The sequence below is a fragment of the Phascolarctos cinereus genome, unplaced genomic scaffold, assembly GCF_003287225.1.
Source record: "Phascolarctos cinereus isolate Bilbo 61053 unplaced genomic scaffold, phaCin_HiC Scaffold_726;HRSCAF=1367, whole genome shotgun sequence".
Classification (NCBI taxonomy): Eukaryota; Metazoa; Chordata; class Mammalia; order Diprotodontia; family Phascolarctidae; genus Phascolarctos; species Phascolarctos cinereus.
The window spans coordinates 276,440,497-276,455,172 of NW_027556098.1; the positions used below are offsets into that span (position 1 = coordinate 276,440,497).

At 41.1% G+C, this 14,676-nt stretch overlaps 1 protein-coding gene across 5 annotated transcripts in view; it reads left to right on the forward strand.

Moving 5' to 3' along the window:
• The window catches only part of FEZ1 (fasciculation and elongation protein zeta 1), an 87,091-nt gene that overhangs the window by 66,199 nt on the left and 6,216 nt on the right, over positions 1 to 14,676 (forward strand). For all 5 annotated transcript variants that reach the window (XM_021000674.2, XM_021000678.2, XM_021000675.1 and 2 more), the window contains 5 exons: positions 3,176 to 3,262; positions 5,776 to 5,944; positions 9,554 to 9,825; positions 10,745 to 10,825; positions 13,199 to 13,274. In XM_021000674.2, coding sequence (XP_020856333.1) covers positions 3,176 to 3,262; positions 5,776 to 5,944; positions 9,554 to 9,825; positions 10,745 to 10,825; positions 13,199 to 13,274 — 685 coding nt within the window. The remainder of the gene's footprint in view (positions 1 to 3,175; positions 3,263 to 5,775; positions 5,945 to 9,553; positions 9,826 to 10,744; positions 10,826 to 13,198; positions 13,275 to 14,676) is intronic.

A 14,676-nucleotide genomic window follows, 5' to 3' on the forward strand; every position in this document is an offset into this window, starting at 1 on the left:
ATGAGTTCAGAAGGATTCCCTGTGACCCTTTTTGCACACCAAAATAACAGTCCAATTCAGGGCATGTCAGAAGCCATATTTTTACACATGAGGTGTGTGATCATATATTGGAATCATCTCATTTCCCAACTGTATACCTTCTGTAAAAGAAAATTGCCTCAGGGGTCCAGGAAAGCTGCTGAATCTATGAGGAGTTGGAGGGCTAGGTGATAAGTGGGTGAGGCAAGAGCAGAATCATAGTGAAAGCCAAAGAGGTAGTTTAAGGCAAGGTAAAGAGAGCAAGGGAATGAGAGCCAGTTTGGAATTGGAGGTGTATCAGGGCAGGACTGAGGTAGAACCATAGGGAGTATAGGAGCAAGACCCAGGGCTGGTTGAGAAGTGATAGAACACAACAGGAGAGTCTGGATGTTAAGAAGAGGAATCCATGTTCTAGAGAGTAGTCTACATAAATCCTTATCCCCTGCATTTTAAAAAACAATGCTAGAAGGGAAAAAAAATGAGTTCAAAACCACTCTCTTTTTACTAAGAGCTACAAGTACCTTTCACAGAGTCCTAATTGATTTTCACTATCTCTTTGGTCAAACCTTGCAGATCAGCCCAGTCAGGCTTTGTTTGTGTCTGAGAAACACAAGATCATCTTTCCTGCTGCATAGCCCCAAGTACATTAACTTGTAAACCACAAGGAGGACCCATCCTGAGAAGCTCCCTCCCTGCCTTCAGCAGGAAATTCAGAAACACAAAGAGAGCATCTTAGGAAGGGAAGCAGCATATTTAAAAGCTACATCATTAGTAGCCAATTATGTAAAGTCACTGTAATTGGCCACATTTAAGAAAATGTAAACATTGCAATTATTTATAGATTTTATGCCAAAGGTTTTTCAGTATACAGAACTGCAGCTGCTGTCACAGGGATGTGAGAATCAAACTGTACCTCCCAGCACGGGTGTGACTTTCGCCACAGGACTTTCTGGCCCCAGGAAAGCTCTACTATGTGAATACAGTTCTGAGCAAGTCATGGTCCTGAGGAGTGCTGTTCTGCTTGATGGAGAACTGCTGTGACTAAGAAGCTAACACAGGTGGTGGGGCTGGCAGAGAGAGGAACATATGGGTTCAACAGCAGAAATAGATGTCACCATCTGGTTCCATGGTACTTCCATCTCAGCTCCTCAAAATTGGCCTGCAGTCTCACTGTCCTGCCTGTTAGCCATGCTTAGGATTAATGGTGTTTAAGGCAAAAACTATTTATTTTCATTCATATGAGCTGGCCCTAGATTTAAATGAAGCTTTATTATGGGGTATTAGGGGAGCCTAAGCAATCCTTAGGATATATGGGTGTGGTTTTTAGAAGATCAAAGATGTCATACACTGCTAGATATTCAATTTAGGCCTTGACAAGTGATGAGTAGCATCCAAAAAATGTCAGAAAGTGTGAAAGACAAATAGTAGGTCCACTTGGTCTGAAATTATTCTTCTGTGCTATCAGGTTGGCAGGTCCCTACCTCCATCAATTTTAATTTCTATTTGCTGATTGGTTGTGTTATTTAGAGAGTCATTGTTGTGTAGGAGTGTTCCTTTCTGGTCCCATCCCAAAAGAGTAGCTAGAAATGTGAATTAAGGCTCTGGGGAGCTAAAATGAATCCATAAGAAGAGGAGAAAAAGTATATGAGTTGAATTTTTCTCTGGTGTTAAGGAATACTTCTTACATAGGATCATGGAAAGATAAAGTAGTTCCAGGGAGGATGGGAAAGATCTAAGCCCTAGGAACAGCCAAAGGAGTAGCTTGCCAAGTTGAAAGCTGCAAAGGTGAAGTGCCCTCTGAGTTGGTTTGATGCCTAGTATGAGGGGATTTTTCAAGGAGTACTGCTTGGAACAGATTTTTAAAAGAACTTAATTGTCAAAGGCTGAACAGTTTATGTAGTTGTGGAAGGTGATGGTTTAAATAATTGGATTAGAGCAGACATTCCTGAAGAGGCTATGAGTATAGGGATTGGAGGCTGCTGTATGGTGGCTAAATTGTGGCCAGGGGCATTGCTTCTTCTCTTCCTCACGAATTCTAGTGACTCATCCTAGTTACTGTTTGGAAATAAGGATGAGGACCTTCTTGAATTGGAATAGTAAAATACTGGTTCCTTGAGGTCAGTAACTGTTTTGTGTTCTATCTTTTGATCTCCATCACATAGTACAGTGTACACAGAGTAGGTACTATACAGCCTACACATAGTAGGCACTTAATAAATTCTCATTGGATTGAATTGGAAATAGTATAGAGAGTAGCTCTGGGAAATTTGTTGGCCATTGGTAAATATTTGTTCACCTAGAGTTGTTCTAATTCAGTTGAGTTTTGTTCTGAGCTCCAACTCTTTACAAAGCCATAGGACACTGAGGTGCCGTGAGTTTTCTTAGGATTATATGATCCCACAGACTCAGAACAAATAGATTAAGTGAGCTTTTAAAATGTTGTTTTATTTTTAGCTTAGTTTGACCTTCATTTGATTGTATTGGGTTACTCAATGGCCTGTCCCATGTGGATTCATTGCATGTTCTTTTTGTCATGACACCACACCTACAACCCAGGAAAGCTATGTCAGCATAGTCTAAAAACAGGAGTATTTGGCATGGGGCAATTCCTTCCTTTCCCCCATTTTCCTTTAAAAATACTAATAAAAATGAAATCTGGTGAGAAATTCTCAGATTGGAACTACTCAGTAAAGTAAGTAGTTAGGCCATGATGTAGGAGGTAGTTGCAGTATCATTCACTTTGTGAAGACACTTTGGGCTCTTTAAAATGCAGACCTAACATTTTTAGTTTTTATTTTTGAGATGTTAAGATGGTTTCAAGTTTTGTGATTGGAGAGCAATCTGATAGTCACAGATCATCACCCAAGAAGAAACTGTCTGTAGTCAGAAGAAAAACTGTCCATCTTCTTTATCAGAATGGCTCTGACCACACACTGTCCCCTCTGCCTCTCCTTTTTGGCTGGACTCAGTGATGCATGCTACATGATGGGGGTGGAGTGAATTTGGATTTTAATGAAGCAGCAGATACTTAAGTGTCCCTTATTCAATGTCGGACGACTAGAGAAAGACTTCCCAATTTGGTTAGTTCTGAAGACCAAATGGGAAACCGTGCCCTTCTAATGACCAATCAGAATTCTATTTGGGTTTATTCCTTCAGATCCATGAGAAGGAAGAGGAAGAGTTCAATGAGAAGAGTGAAAATGACTCTGGTATTAATGAGGAACCTCTACTCACAGCGGATCAGGTACATGGGTTCCTCTAACTAGGTTCCTGTGGGCTTCTTATTCTTCTGAGAGAAACTTGGTATATTCAAGAAGGTCAGAGGAGGGATTTGTGCTCTGGTGGTACTATAAGAGCTTCAGTTAGAAGATTTGACTTTGATCTCTAATTGATCAAAGTCAAATCTTTTAACTCTAAGACCCTGCTAATTGGATCTTGGACAAGCTGCTTAAATCTCTTTATGCCTCAACTTCCCTGTTTAATTTGCAAGATCCTTTGAGAGGCATGCAATAAACACAGATAAGATACCAAAACTTGACTCAAATAGAGCGAATCTTTGTTAATAGGCAGATACTTTCCTTTAATTCATTCTGTCTTCTCCTCAGTGAGCCTCTGAACTATAAACCATTGCTCTGGGAATTGGGGCTCCTAAGATCAGAAAGACATCAGGCATCTGCTCTTCTTGCTCTTCTTGTCTTAGGATGAAAACAGAAACTCACTCAAGTTCCAGATTAGTCTTTCATTGGATTAATATTTCCTCATCTTCAATTATACATGTCTCTTTCATGTGTACAACAATAATAGTCATGATGAAAAAGAAACAGATTACTAAGGGAAATTCTCAATATTTGGTTGAAGGAATTATATTTTGGTTGTCATAACTTAATACTAAGGGAGAATAGTGATTAGCCTCCAGAATCATTAGAGTATATTGTTTCTGAAACTGAGGTCTGATATAAATTCTGGGCCAGAAGGTATTTTTTAAGAGAAAGGCAGAGGGATTGTGGGGAGAAGGTAGGAGTTGTCTTTACCTTTATCTGTGGTAAAAATAAGGATTATTGGGGACCAGTTAAGGAAAGAAAAAGGGACTTATAGTTATTAGGGAGGAAAGTTAGGTCCTCAGGGATTATGATTTGGTTGAGAGATGATAGAAGTATAAAAGGGAGCTGTGACAGTATCAAATGCCAAAATAAGATCTTTATTGGCCAAAGACTAGGTAACTCCTAGGAGAAAAAATGACCAGAAACAATTTAGGAAAAAACTTGGCTTTTTCCCCCTGGGGATTTTTTAAAAAATCTCGTTCTTTCCTCCCACCCCACCTCCACCACTTCTACCTTTGAATATGTCTAGCTTTTTTCTAGGCCAGTCTCCTTTTCTGCGTATTCTGATATATTTCAAAAAGATCTCACTGATTTCTTTATGTATTCTTTATATATTCTAGCCACAGCAACCCATTGCCAAGTTATCATGTTCTCTCTAAGGCTGATTAGTGAAACTTATGCCTAGGGTTCACTGAACCTTGACTTTTGAAATGTACTTCTACCTGATGGTTCTCTATAGTTGGGTCACAGATATGTGTGCTTGGTTTTTTTTCCTATAGGCTCATTGGGGTCCTAGGTTACAACCCTGAAGAAGAAATACTGCTGTTTTCATAGATCTGAACAGGAATAAGACTGGTTCTTCCAATTTAACTCTGAATGTAACACTGTTTACTAAAAACAACCCCATTGTTTTTAGGCCACGAAGTCTATTTATTAGAGGGATGAGTGGGAATAAGTAATCCTTGTTTCTTTTTCTTTACTTAACAAATCACATCTCTGAACCTTACTTCTTGTCTTTAAAGCAGTGGTATGTGTCCAGTTTGTATTTATTTTAGCTTTTCACATACACATTGCCAGATAAGGTATTCTTTATAAAAGCATTTTTTTTTTGCCCCTCCTATTGAGTTCCACATACTATATTGAGACAGTGCCCACTAGTTACACAGCTGACCCATTCACTTGGTTTCTGAAACTTTCCTTTCCTCCTCCATTAAAACAGTTAATGTAAAAAGTGGTCCTTAAATCTTTTGGGGGACTCCTCCTTAGCACCTGCCATGGTAAAAACTCTCCCCTACCAAGTGCTTCATTTGAGGCCAGGAGCGTAGGTTTCACTTAAACTCAGAAGGCCCCAATTTAACTTTTCTGGCTCTATTATCTTTACTTTCAATCACTCAAGAAAGGGTTTTGGTCCTGCTTCCCTTCCACGTAGGTGGGTGTATAGCCTTCTTCTTTACGTTAAGTGTTTTCCAGCCTCTCAAATGCACCAGGAACATTTCCTTCAAGTATTACAGTAACTAATGGACTGAATCCTATCCTGAAGTTGTGTGTGTAATATATTATAAATAAAGTGCTCAATGCTTTGAAGTAAATGGTCTCTTCCAGGCAGACCTGCTTGGTTCCTGATTAGTGCAGTTCCAGTAAAGCACTCACCTAAATGGTCTTCTTGGAAGAGATTATTATCCCAAATGGACAAGTGTTTCATGTTAGAGGAGGAGTACATTTAAGTCCCTCCAGACATGGAGCAATTTTTATTATTCTTTCATATGAAGCATCAATAATGCTTTGTGAATTTTCCAGACCATCTAATTAGACGCCTCTTGGACTCATCAAAGTTCAGATCAGAAAGACCCTCTGTACAAAGCTGGATCAATACTCTCGGCCCTGTCAGCAACTATACCAACCTGATAACCCCATCTGTGTTCTGACTTCTTCCCAGGTAATTGAAGAGATTGAGGAGATGATGCAGAACTCCCCAGACCCTGAGGATGAAGAGGAGGTTTTGGAGGAGGAAGATGGAGGGGAAACTTCATCCCAGGCAGATTCCATCCTTTTGCAGGAGATGCAATCTTTGACACAGACCTTCAACAACAACTGGTCTTATGAAGGTGAAGGCTGCAAGTGGGTTAGAGCGGGGGCCTGGGGTTCAGGAAGCTGGGGTGTTGTCACAGAGGAGGGCCTGGAGAAATCTGGAGCGTCAGAAGCCAGGTGTGACAGCAACTTCATACCCTGCTTCAAGAAATAAACCAAGATTAAGATACTTGAAAAAATAAAAGCTACTAAACAAAATGGAAGGGGGAAGATACTGGAAGAGGAAATTAACCAAAGGGTGATTGGAATAGCATAGAGTAATAGGAAGAACACTGGGTTTGGAGTCAAAGGGCCTGAGTTCAAAATCTGACCCTATTACCTATTTGACCTTGGGCAAAGGTTTATTTCAAATCATCTATAAAGTGAGCTCTGAGGTTCCTTCCAGCTTCAAATCCTGTGACTCCATGATAAGACTACAGAAGCAAATTAGGTGGAACAATGTAAGTGATGAGTGCAACATGAACCTGCTACCACCTTAAAATAGCTAAGTTTCAGGTAAATGGTATCAGATATGAATAATGAGAAGCTGACTGCAGAGACATCATAATTATGTCACTTGGAAAATAAAGTCTGGATGAATCATGAAAAAGTATGAAACATGGAAAAATATAAAATATAGGAAAGGGCACATTTGGAAATAAAGGAACCAATTTTTGAGGGATGATATAGCATGACAAATTCAGGAAGGTGGATAACAAGCAAGGCAGCTGGTGGTATAGTAGAGTGCTGGGCTTGGAGTCAGGAAGACCTGAGTTCAGATTCAGCCTCATGTGCTTACTGGGTGACTGACCCTAGGCAAATCACTTACGCCCTGTTCATCTCCTTCTTAGGTAAGGGGGTTCGACTCTATGGCCTGAATGTCCTTTCCAACTCTGAATCTGTGATCCTTTGTTGTTATTGTTTTTAATGATTTTTATTTATTTTGTTAAGTATTTTCTCAATTATATGTGAAAAAAAAATTGTACCAATCATTTTTCAAAATTTTGAGTTCCGAATTCTCTCCCTCTCTCCTGCTCCTCCTCCCTCCTTGATCCTTTGTTAAGTACAAATGTGGGAATGGGAATAGACATTAATTGCAGAAAGAAAATCAAGTACATGAAAATTGTTTGGTGTAGTCAGAGTGAGAAGAAAAAGTGTTCTGGCAAACATTATCATGATGGGCTGATTGATCCAACAGTGATACTGACTGGCTGACAAAAGTGACCAATTCAAATGTCATTTTTAAAATCAAGTCAGAAGTCAGAGAAAGGAAGGAACATAACCCCCCCACCACCACCACCACCTATTAAAATCAATGACTTTAAATGCCAGGAGCCAGACTTATAACAAACTCAAAGACTCTTCAGATGAACAGAATAATTTTTTCTGCAGTGATGCTGCATCAAGAACTAGCTCCCCTGGCATGATGCCCAGGCGCTCAAACATTGTAGCAAAGGTAAAAGCACTAAGCAGAAGGACTGGGGAGCAGCTGAAATACATAATTAAATAACAAAAATGGAGACCGGATGAGGGCCTAGAATAGCTGGATAAAACAGGGGAAATGAGCTCGATCAGCAAGAGATTCAAAAATAAAAACTGAGGATGAATTTAGAAAGAAGCAAGTTGGGAAATGAATGTAGGGAAATGACTCAAAAAAGCAACTTTACAAACGAAAAAGCCTAAATGGAAAGTAAGTTTAGCTTTCTCCAGCACCCTTTTCTCTAAGAAGATAGCAGAGTTTATGTCACCTACTGGCTGGGTTTTTATTGTTTGTTCCACTTGGAGTTTTAACTCATAAAAGAGCAAAAATAAACATTAACAGTCTCTGTGATGTCTATGGCCCTATGCTGTGAATTTCTCTAAAGGTGTGTATTATACAAAATATCTGCACACACATATATACATCTATCTGTATCTGTCTTCTTTATAGATATATGTGTGTGTGTGTGTGTATATATATACTTATAAATATAATATGTATTTATATAAAGACACAGAGAAAAGGAGACAGAGAGACAGAATCAGAGAGATAGAGGAGAGACAGAAAGGAAGAGAGACACTGAGAAAAACAGAGAGATAGGGAGGGAAAACGAGAGAAAGAAACTAAACCTGTTATTTCACTGGTCTAGGAAATCCCCAAGTGAAGACACTTCGTCAATAGGTCAGCACCTTCTCTACAACTTATGATCTCAGAGAATTGTGTAGATGATGTATGTAACACATATACACAAAAATATATACACCTATGGTTTAAAGGAGGCTTCAGGGTGTCATGGGGATCACCACTCAAGTGGGTTCTGTGTGTTAGGCTATATCTTGGTCAACCCCTGGGAATAAACACCTCTCCCATATTCCTTCTTAATACGGAGTCTGGATTAAGCCAAATAGATTTCCCTGATTATTAATAAGTTCATTTGGACATCAGTAATGTTGAGGAGGCCATCTCCAAAGATTGTCCCTCCCCTTTATTTCTTGAATCCATTCCCCTGTACTCACACTAATGTGGCCCGAGTTCAGGCCTTCACCTGGACCACCATAATAGCCTCCTAATTGTTTCTCCTAATTTCTAGACTCTCCTGTCTCCAGTTCATCAATAAGCATTTATTAAGCTCATACTGTATACCAGGTACATACTAGGCACACAGGATACAGATAAACGTGAAACAATCCATCTCCAACTTAGTTGGCAGAACCATCATCCTAAAGCACAAATCTGACCATGTCACCACCACTACTAACAACAACAAACTTCAGTGGTTCCCTGTCTTCTCTAAGATAAAATCTTAGTCTGGCATTCTAGGCCCTCCACAATTTGACTCTAAACTATCCTTCCAGACTTATTTCATATTGTGGTGTCTACATTCCACTTAAACTGCACTGTTAGCTGCTTTCATCAGCTTCCCTGCATTTGCATAGGCTCTCCTTCTAAAATTCCCTCTCTTCTCACTTCTGCCTCTTAGAACCTTTGTCTTCCTTCAAGGAATCACTGAGATGCCATCTCCTTCATGCAGCCTTCCCTGATATTCACAGTGGTTAGTTCTCTCCTTCAAGTGACGATGCACTTACTTGTCTGTGTCAATTTTGTGTCTCTCCTCTGAACCCTCTTTCCCCCCTAGAATTCAAGCTCCTTGAGGGTTAGGGTTAGGGTTAGGCTTTTGTACTTCAGGCACAAGGTCACCAAGCCCATTGCCTTACACACAGTGAGCACTTAATAAAGCACTTGAAGGAAGCAGAGCAGAAATACATGTTCTTGTGGATGGTGATCACTCTGGGAAATGGGTCTAGGACTAGGTTCTGTTCCTGGATCTGTCACTTAGAGAGTCACAGAATTCGAAGAGGCCTTGGAGATCATCTTGTGCAACACCCTCATTCTATAGAAAAGGAAGCTGAAAGGTTCAGGGACTTGCCTGAGGTCACCCACACAGCTAGGTAGTGACAGCCTCTTGACTCAAAGTCTAGGGCTCTTTCCACTGTAGCACATTACCTTATTCCATGAATGATGCTTTTGTAGAAAACCCAGTGGACAGTATCCTCTAGTATGCTCCCCTGCTGTAGATGTAGCCTCCCCCAGTAGTGGTGTTCCCACCTTGCCTTGGTTAGGGCTGGTTTGGGAAAGGCGTAGAATGTGTTGGGCTTCTGTCTTACAGGACTGAGACATATGTCAGGGTCCGAGCTGGGTGAGCTGTTGGACCGGGTAGAAGGTGCTATCCGTGATTACTCTGAGGAACTGGTACAACAGCTTGCCAGGCGCGATGAGCTGGAGTTTGAGAAGGAAGTAAAGAATTCCTTTATCACCGTGCTTATTGAGGTCCAGAACAAACAGAAAGAGCAGAGAGAACTGATGAAGAAGAGACGGAAAGAGAAAGGGTTGAGCCTGCAGAGTAGCCGAATAGAAAAAGGAAACCAGATGCCCCTCAAGGTGAGTGAAAAATCCCTGCAAGGGAGAAAACTAATGGGTGCCAGATCCCTAGCTCCAGCAAATGTAGGGGGTTGAGCAGCTCCATTCCTCTGTAGAAATCCAGGTCCCAATTCAGCCTTCCAGTAAATCTGTTATCGGCAAACATTCATTATATGTGGGTAGAAAGAAGGACAAAGTATACTCCCTGATCTCAGAGGACTTCCAATGTAGTTGAAAAGATAGTACGCATACATACGAAGAGTGTAACATGTAGTGCTCTTTACAGATGAGCCTTGAGAAAAATGAAGGTCTTAGGTCTGGCATTTAGTATACAATAGAGATCTATTACAGGATCCTGGGTCTGTGTCTCTGGCCCTGGGGCAGCTAATAGCCCTAGCTTGTCTTTTCAAGCTAGGGCATGAGTTCATTCATTATCAATGCCCTCTAGAGATCTCGAAGGTGAGAAGTGAGCTGAAGACTGATCAGGACCTTGAGAGGATTATTTAGGCCAATGCTTCCCTGTCAGTGCAGGTGCATGTTGGAAGCCAAGGGCCTCCTAGATTCTGTTTTCTGTCAAAGAGCCTTGTTTCATATGATCAGATTTTATGGAAGCATTTAATTTTTTAATGCCCTTGCCTGTCCTGGGAGAGTTAAAGGAAGTGAGGTCAGAGATTCAGAGTACCCATGTACCCACTGAGATTGAGATTGAGGGACCTGGCTCTCTGAGGCTATAATAAATATTTCTGCAGCACATAGGGCTACTGAGGCTTGATTTGTAGCTCTAGACTGACCCAGTGTCCCAGTGTACTTACCTACAGAACAACATGTGGATGTACATAGTTCTTAGGATTGAAGAAGGGTCCAGAAACCTTGAGGGTGGAAAGCTCCAAGGCTCAGAAAAGCCTTTGCCTGTCTAGAGTCCCTTTCTTCTCTTTTCCAGCGCTTCAGCATGGAGGGGATCTCCAACATCCTGCAGACTGGTATTCGGCAGACCTTTGGCAACTCAGGAACTGATAAACAGGTATGAGTGTCATCTCTAGCACCCAGAATCCTTTCTGACTCCTGCAGCTTAATTTCCCTGAACAAGGAGTAAAAGTGATAAATGATTCAGCAGAGTCTCCACAACATTTCTCCTTCCTTTAAGAAAGAGAATATTCCTTATTTAAAAAACCTGATGAAAGTCACAAAACAGATGCCACATAAAGTGGCAGTCAAGGCAACTTAAGATAACTAAAAAGTGATTGATGTACCACCAGACAAGGCCCAAAAGATCCCATTTTCTGAGATTTAGATTCCGTGTAAGACCTATTCTCTACTACATGAGGTCCCTTGCAGCTTTCCCATGGATCCTGGGCCTTCAACCCATACTAGATGTACTTAAAATTCCAAAAGCACAAAATTGTATTTCTTTTTCAACTCTATTTGGCCATTTTTCCACTGGGGGAGCAACCCAGATCTCTTTCTGGTTACTAAGGCAGGACATAGGATTTTAAAAAATAGAATAAATTCTTATTTCTTATTTTTTTTAATTAGAATAAGTTCTTATCTGGTTTTTTAGAAATTAGAATAACTTATTTGCCTGATAGTTTAAAAATTGGAATAAGTTTTTATTTGTCTAGGGGGTGAACCAGATGACCTCTCAAGTTCTCTACCAGCCATAGCTATTAATTAACTGGGGGTCCTTGGGATGCTGCTTTTGTTGCAGGAGGCACCAATAAAAACCAGCAGAGGGAGCATGTCCAACACTCAGGACTACTGGCGTTAGTGTGCATTGCTTTCCTGTCATTTTTGACAAAGGAATCATAGACTTCTGAACTTTAGAGATGGAAGGAACTTTAGAAAGGATCTGTCCTAATCTTCCCTTTATAGGTGAAGACCCCAAGGTTCACAGAGGAGAAGTGGCTTGCTCAAGGTTACACAGCTAGGCGGTGGCAGGGAAAACAAGAGCTGTCTGTCATGCTATACTTTGAAACATAAGGAACTGCCCCTAGCCAGAAATAAAGCATTAGTATTTTCTAAACGACTAAAGCAGGGGTGGGGAATCTGCAGCCTCAAGGCCACGTGTGGCCCTCTGGGTCCTTAAGTGTGGCCCTTTGCATCCAAACTTCACAAATGTCACAAGTTTGGATTCAGTGAAAGGGCTGTGCTTGCACATGTGGCCACGGCTTCCCCACTCCTGGACTAATGGTACCTGGGAGAACTATTTTGTTTTCCAGTTTAATTAAAACCATTTGCTGCCTAGCATGTCTACAGCACACAGTAGGCACCGTGGATTCTGAGGACCTGGGTTTTAATTCCCACAATAACATTTTTAAAATTTTGTAACTATGAACCCGAGACTTCATTTCTCCGACTCTGTTTCCTCATCTGTAAAGAGGGGATCAGAATGGTCACATTGCCTTACAGGGGGGCTGTGCTTTACAAAACTTAAAGCATTATAGAAATGAGTTATTATTAATATAACAAAGTCTGCATTTGTCTTTCATATTTCTAGGACAAACTTCCTCTCCTTCTCTGCTTATTGAAATCTTGCCCTCTAATGCACAGTTAGGGGCTGCTCTTGCTTCTACCATGAGGCCCCTCAAATTGGGAGGATTATTAGTTGCTATATGTGGAGTCAAAAAGACCTGGGTTCAAATGTCACCAACACTGACTGAGCCAATCTCTTCACCTCTCGGACCCTCAGTTTCTTCATCTGTAAAATGAGGAGGTTGCATTAAGAATCCTTTCAACTCTAAACCAATACTCCCACGATCCTCAACTCATACATCTTTTGTGTACATTTTCTTTTGTGTTATGTAACTTACATCATATGCCACATTTCCCACTAGATTATGATCTCCTTAAGGGCAAGCACTGTGTTATTTTCATCTGGGATCCCCACTAGCCAGGAAAGTGCCCTGGATATAGTATAAATGTGTATTGAATTTAAATGAAGCAGAGAAGATAACTATGAATTAGCCATCCATCCTTAAATGGTAGGCCCCTGAAGATGGGAGTGAAATTGTCAAGGAGACTCCTGAAACATCTATCTGTCATTTTATTATTACTGGGCTTGGGTTCAGATCTTGGCTATTTTTGAATCTGTTACCTGTGTGATGTTGGGTAAGTCACTAAACTCTCTGGGCTTCCATTTTTTCATTTATAAAATGAGGAAATTGCATTAAAAGAACTCTCAGGTTCCTTTCCTCAGTGCTCTAAATCTGATTTTTTGACCCAATTGTGAGAATGCCATATTCCCAAAGTACTAGGCCTTATCTAGAAAAAACAAAGCATCCTGTTTCTGGAAACAAATAGTCCTAAGACTATCTAAGGAGAATGAAAAACTTTACTTCTCAGGTCTCATTCCTCCTGCCTGATTCTCCTCTTAAATGCCCTTGTATTTCCTTTGCAGTATCTGAATACAGTCATCCCCTATGAAAAGAAGGCCTCACCTCCATCAGTGGAAGATCTGCAGATGCTGACAAACAGTAAGTTCTTTTGTCCTTTCTCTGTGACCCCCTGCTTTCAAATACTCCCTCCAGGGCCCCAAGTGAAATCCCTTGGAATCTGTGTTCAGCTGGTCAGAGTGTACTACTCATGAGCTTCATCAGCCTGCTGCTTGAATGCATAAAATTAGGATAATCGGAAGAGCCCAAGGCTACTTTCATCCATTGCCTATAGGGGAGAAGTCTTGCTTGGGAAGTCTTTCTTTAGTTAGAAGTCTTTATTCAGACCAGAGCAATCCATGGCTGAATTGTGTCTCTCAGCACCTGGAAATTCTCTCTCTTGCCAAATGTCCTTTCCTTGTATGTCAGTACATTTAGCTGATCTACCAGCTCTCCCATCTCTCCCCTCTAACCCCTTCCCCCCAAAAGGGCAGGGAGCTCAGTGTGAAAAGCTCTCTGTTCTGATGGAGGAGCTGGTCATCTGGGGAGGGGCTGGGAAGAATAGAAAGGAAAGACTCATTCTCAAGGAAGACAAGAAAAGAAAGTGCCTATGTCCTCTTTGGGTCTACTTTCAAACATTCACAAACATTCTGAGCTGCAGGAGGAAACAGTATGTCATACTAGTCTTTTGTAGGCAAAATAGATTTATACACATCAAACATCACAACCCCCCAAAGGGCTTGGTTGGGGGTTGGGGAAGGCTTGGTGTTAGCCACTAATGCCAGCCCCACTCTTTTAAGAATAGAAATACCCAAGGCTGAGATGCTGTGACAGGCTGGGTGGATTCTGGAGAGCCTTCATCTCCCTGGCAACGGTGAACTGCAGAGAATGACAGGGAGTAGGCTGCCTCCCCCATTGAGGCCGTGAGCAAAGTGGGAGGGGAGTGAGCTTTGTGATGGTTTGATACCCCAGGGCTTTCTCAGGAGGAGAGGAAGAAAAGAGGAGCTATCTCTTCGGCAGAGGAAGATGCCTGCTGGGACCTAGTGCTAAAGGTGACCAAACGTTTCCGATTATATCAGTTTGGAGACCTAAAGCAGGAGGCTCCAGTGTGAGGGAAGCTCCGATATAGAAGAAAAATAGACATCTTCAACTGGAGAGAGATCAACAGACATCTCATCCTTTAGAATCTGAAATTTTCATTTCAAAGTACATTGCTGTTTTCTTCTATAGTTTTTAAAACTCTTTCTTCTGCACATGTATTCATTGAAAATATTCTTAAGAGGCAGGAGTACAAACTTTTGTATAGATGTGTGTATGCATTTGTGCTTTTAGAAATTATTCTATTTTGGATAATCATAGAATCTGAATTGGAAAATCTAGTCCACCTCCTTATTTAACAGTTCTGACATATAGTTCATTGTACTGGAACCCAGGTCAATTCTCAATTCAATCCAAGAAGCTGTGTACCAAGCACTGTGCTAGGCACTGGGAACACAGAGACAAC